Source organism: Bison bison, unplaced genomic scaffold (assembly GCF_000754665.1).
Source record: "Bison bison bison isolate TAMUID 2011002044 unplaced genomic scaffold, Bison_UMD1.0 scf7180017864456, whole genome shotgun sequence".
Lineage (NCBI taxonomy): Eukaryota > Metazoa > Chordata > Mammalia > Artiodactyla > Bovidae > Bison > Bison bison.
The window spans coordinates 4,493,878-4,498,056 of NW_011495018.1; the positions used below are offsets into that span (position 1 = coordinate 4,493,878).

Here is a 4,179-nt window from a genome sequence, read left to right on the forward strand (position 1 = left end):
AGAGGGTCCTGGGACCTGAGTGCTTTCTGGGCTCCGGGTCCCAGACAGTTAAACAGAGATGAAGAGCAGTGTTTGAGGAAGATGTACACGTGTATAAACATGGATCACAATGCTCTTTAAGAAGGCAGTGTCAGCTACAGATTGGCACTGGCCATCTCCCTCTACAAGGATTAAGTCAGGTAGATGCTGCTGCAACTGCTGACCTTCGACACTTCCGGAAAAGAGTTCAGGGTGGAGAGCAGAAATGAGGCACTCTTTGCTCTGGAACAAACTGGCAGAACAGGTCTTCAGATAGTTTTTCGGGAGCCGATTTTATGAGCCCAATTCTTATATCTCCTCATTTCTAGAAAAGCACTAAAATCCTTCATGGGGATCACTGCTCCTCGTGACTAACAGAAGCCTCCTGCAAAAAATACGTGCTTGACTGCACGTACTCCATTGACCTCCCGCTGCGGTCTCTGTGGAGCAGTCTCTGAAGTGCTATCTGAAGTGCTGTCTCCCTGGTTATAGTTCTCACTTTGCCCCAAATAAAACTTAACTTGCAACTCCAACTCTCACGATGTGCATTTTCTTTTTTTACGTCAGGAGCAGAATATAAGCAGTGGCTTTTATATTCTACATCAGGGGATAATAACATAGTATGTCAGACACTGAGACTTTTTAAACAACAGTTTATTTTTTGTTGTCAATGATTAACTCTTGGGCCTACTAGAAGAATATCATGATTATAGTCAATAAAAAAATATAGATGATAGAATAAAATATTAGGTTATACAAAGTTAGTTTTTTTTTTTTTTTTTTAAATCATTGTCCAGGAACATTTTTAGGGCTTTTGCTTTGTGGAAGGGGAAAAAAAAAAACAAGAAAATTTAATTTGTGTTTCTTTTTTACACTTCCCTCAGTTACAAGTTAAGAACACATATTGAGAATCATTTGTGGGTGCCTAGGACAATAAACAGAAGGACCACAAAAATTAAAACAAGTTCTAAAGACCCTCATATATACAAACTTCTGTACAGAATGAGCCCAAGAAGAATTCACCCAATTAAAACCATCGCCTGTGGTCTACATATCCTTTTTTTAAAAAGAGAGAAAATGGATCTTCCTACACTCATACTTACTCTTTCCACTTGATCCAGTATTTTTAATGGTGTCTCCACTCCATAAATTAGTAACTGTTCAGTAGCAGAGAAATATCCTATTTTAAATTATACCAAGGGAAATCAGGAACTTCCCGGAAAGGGCTGACCATAGTTGTCTGAAGGAGACTGAAGGAGCCCTCAACCCACAGAAAGCACACCACCAGGTGAAGGCAGGAGCATTCCGTGAGACATCCTGGGAGAGTCACCTGGGGTCTAGTGGGGAGCTGAGGACTTGTCCACTGTTAGTACACAGTTCTAAACTCTCCTTCCTGTGCTCTGCTCAGGTCAACTGGGCTCTTTGCTAATGTGTCATCTGGCACAAACAGGAAGGGCTTTTGGGCAAGACTTAGGCTCTTCCAAGATGGACACACTCAGACGCTGATAAACACAGCCGCGTGTCCCAGGCCCGTACCCGCCTCCTTACTCCCTGATGCTAAAGCCCGCTCACCCTGTGGCTGGAGACGAAATCCTGTTAGGGAAAAGCAATTGCACTAAAGGTCAGACATCACAGGCCCCATGAGGTAAACGCCAGATGTGGGAGGAGATGTGAGGGAGGGGAAGAATGCCGGCTCGCCCTTCGGGGGATGCCGCGGCTTCACTGCACGATCCCCGAGTCCACGGAGGTCTGCTTGCGCGTCGTCTTGGGAGGGGGCGGCGGCGGGGTCTTGCTGGGCAGAGGAGGAGGCAGATGCTGGAAGACAGAAAATGAGGGGATGGCTCACTGCTGACGCTCTGGCAGGAGAGACGTGGTCTCTGGGAGGTTCTGACCTGGTAGGGGGATGGGCAAGGGAAGCAGCCCTGGGTGGGAACATCCTCTCCCTGCAACGCGGGGCTGGCAGGTCACCACTCTCAGGACTGGGCTGCTGGTGGCCACAGGCCTTTCCAGGGTTTCTGATGAACCACTTTTCACAAAGCACACACATCAGACATCTGAACAGCCTCTGAGAAGTGTAGCCACTGCTCTTTGGGTGGCGGTCTTAATCGTGCATGCTTGCATGTTCTGTTGTGTCCGACTCTTTGCAACCCCGTGGACTATAGCCCGCCAGGCTCCACTGTCCATGGGATTTCCCAGGCAAGAATACTGGAGTGGGTTGCCATTTCCTTCTCCAGGGCATCTTCCCCACCCAGGGATCAAATCCGTGTCTCTAGCATCTCCTGCTAGGTCTTCAGTTGTGGCGTGTGAACTCTTAGTGGCAGGATGTGGGATCTAGTTGCTAAGACCATGGACAGAACCCAGGCCCCGAACTGCAGGCGGATTCTTTACCACTGAGCCACCTAGGGTGGTTCTAAATCCATGTGCTCTTGATCGAGGGGCGCCTGGAAATGGACTGGTTTCAGAATTGGGCAGTTGAAATGGTCAAGAACAAGGGAAGGGGGACAACGCAGGACCCAGGGCCACCCAGGCAGCCTGGCCACGTCACAGCTGAGCCCCCCTGGGAAGAGGACCCACAGGCCCTTCCTTACATCCCTTGAAGATGCTCAGGGACAAACAAATCCTCGGAGGTGCTCTCTAGAGCTGGGCCAGAGGCCTGCCGTGCTCTCAGGAATGGAAAAGCCACACGAGAGAGGGTCAGCCGGGCTACACTGGCCCCTGCGGCCACCATCCCCCTGACCTGTTGACAAAACAGTCTCTCTCCCACAGTCTCTTCTGCATTGGTAAATAACGGGGATGAGCAAGGTTGAGGGGATGTTTAAACTCTTCATGGAGGAAGCACAGTTTATCAAGAAATGGCTGCAGCTGTCTTCCAATGCTACAGATAAACATTTGCAAAGCAGAACCAGAGACACAGACGTAGAGAAACAATGTATGGACCCCAAGAGGGGCAGAGTGGGTGGGATGGATTGGAAGATTGGGAGTGACACACAGACATTCCTGCATATAAAATAGATAACTAATGAGAAGGACAGGAAAGTCTGCTGTGGTGCAGTCCACAGGGTTGCGAAGAATCAGACACAACTGAGTGACTGAACAACAACGAGAACCTAATGAAGAGCACAGGGAGCTCTGTGATGACCTGAATGGGAGGGAAATCCAACAAAGAGGGGATATATGTGTCTGTATAGCTGATTCACTTTGCTATATAATATAAACTAACACAACATGAGAGTCCCTTGGACTGCAAGGAGATCCAACCAGTCCATCCCAAAGGAGATCAGTCCTGGGTGTTCATTGGAAGGACTGATGTTGAAGCTGAAACTCCAGTACTTTGGCCACCTCATGCAAAGAGCTGACTCATTTGAAAAGACCCTGATGCTGGGAAAGATTGAGGGCAGGAGGAGAAGGGGATGTCAGAGGAGGAGATGGTTGGATGGCATCACTGACTCAATGGACATGGGTTTGGGTAAACCTTGGGAGTTGGTGATGGACAGGGAGGCCTGGTGTGCTGCGGTTCACGGGGTCGCAAAGAGTCGGACACGACTGAGCAACTGAACTGAACACAACATTATAAAGTAACTATACTCCAATAAAAAAATTTTTTTAAGTTTTTTTTACAGAAACAGGTGGCTGGCTGGATATAGCCCATAGTTTGTTTTTCAATCTCAAGAATGAATTTACAACTGTAATGGTGACAGGAGACACTGAATGGACCTGCCAGAGCGTGAGTGACCAAGGGCAGCTCGTGCCCTGCGCTTGGTGGGCATGTGACATGCACGAGAGGTCACGTGTTGACCACCTAGGTAAATGAATGAGTGAGTGAACAGATGAATGCATGAATGAGCGAGCAGACGAAGAAATACACAGACCAGGATAAGCAGGCACGAGTCACAGGCAGAACAAAGCAGAGGGGCTCGCAGAGCACTGTCCTCTGCGGGTGAGAGTGTGCTGTTAACAGCCTCTCAGGGCAGGCACACGTTCAGCTCAATGTGAGAAAAGAAGTTTCAAAGGCAGGACGGTGGCAAAGCAGCGTCTAACTCATCACCCAAGTTCTTCCTAATTCACAGGCAAATAAATACTAAAGTGACCCAGGGCTTAACAGAGAGAAGAGAGTCAAGGTGGAAAACAGAACTGATATAATGATTTTTAGACATCGTAACA

General features: G+C 48.1%; 1 protein-coding gene across 1 annotated transcript in view; it reads right to left on the reverse strand.

Annotated features, from left to right (window-relative positions):
- Positions 1-654: 654 nt before the first annotated feature.
- DOCK1 (dedicator of cytokinesis 1) overlaps positions 655-4,179 on the reverse strand; it is a 570,389-nt gene continuing 566,864 nt past the window's right edge. Inside the window, exon 53 of the mRNA XM_010859569.1 lies at positions 655-1,833. Within this exon, the coding sequence (XP_010857871.1) occupies positions 1,738-1,833 (96 nt within the window). The 3' untranslated portion in view covers positions 655-1,737. The remainder of the gene's footprint in view (positions 1,834-4,179) is intronic.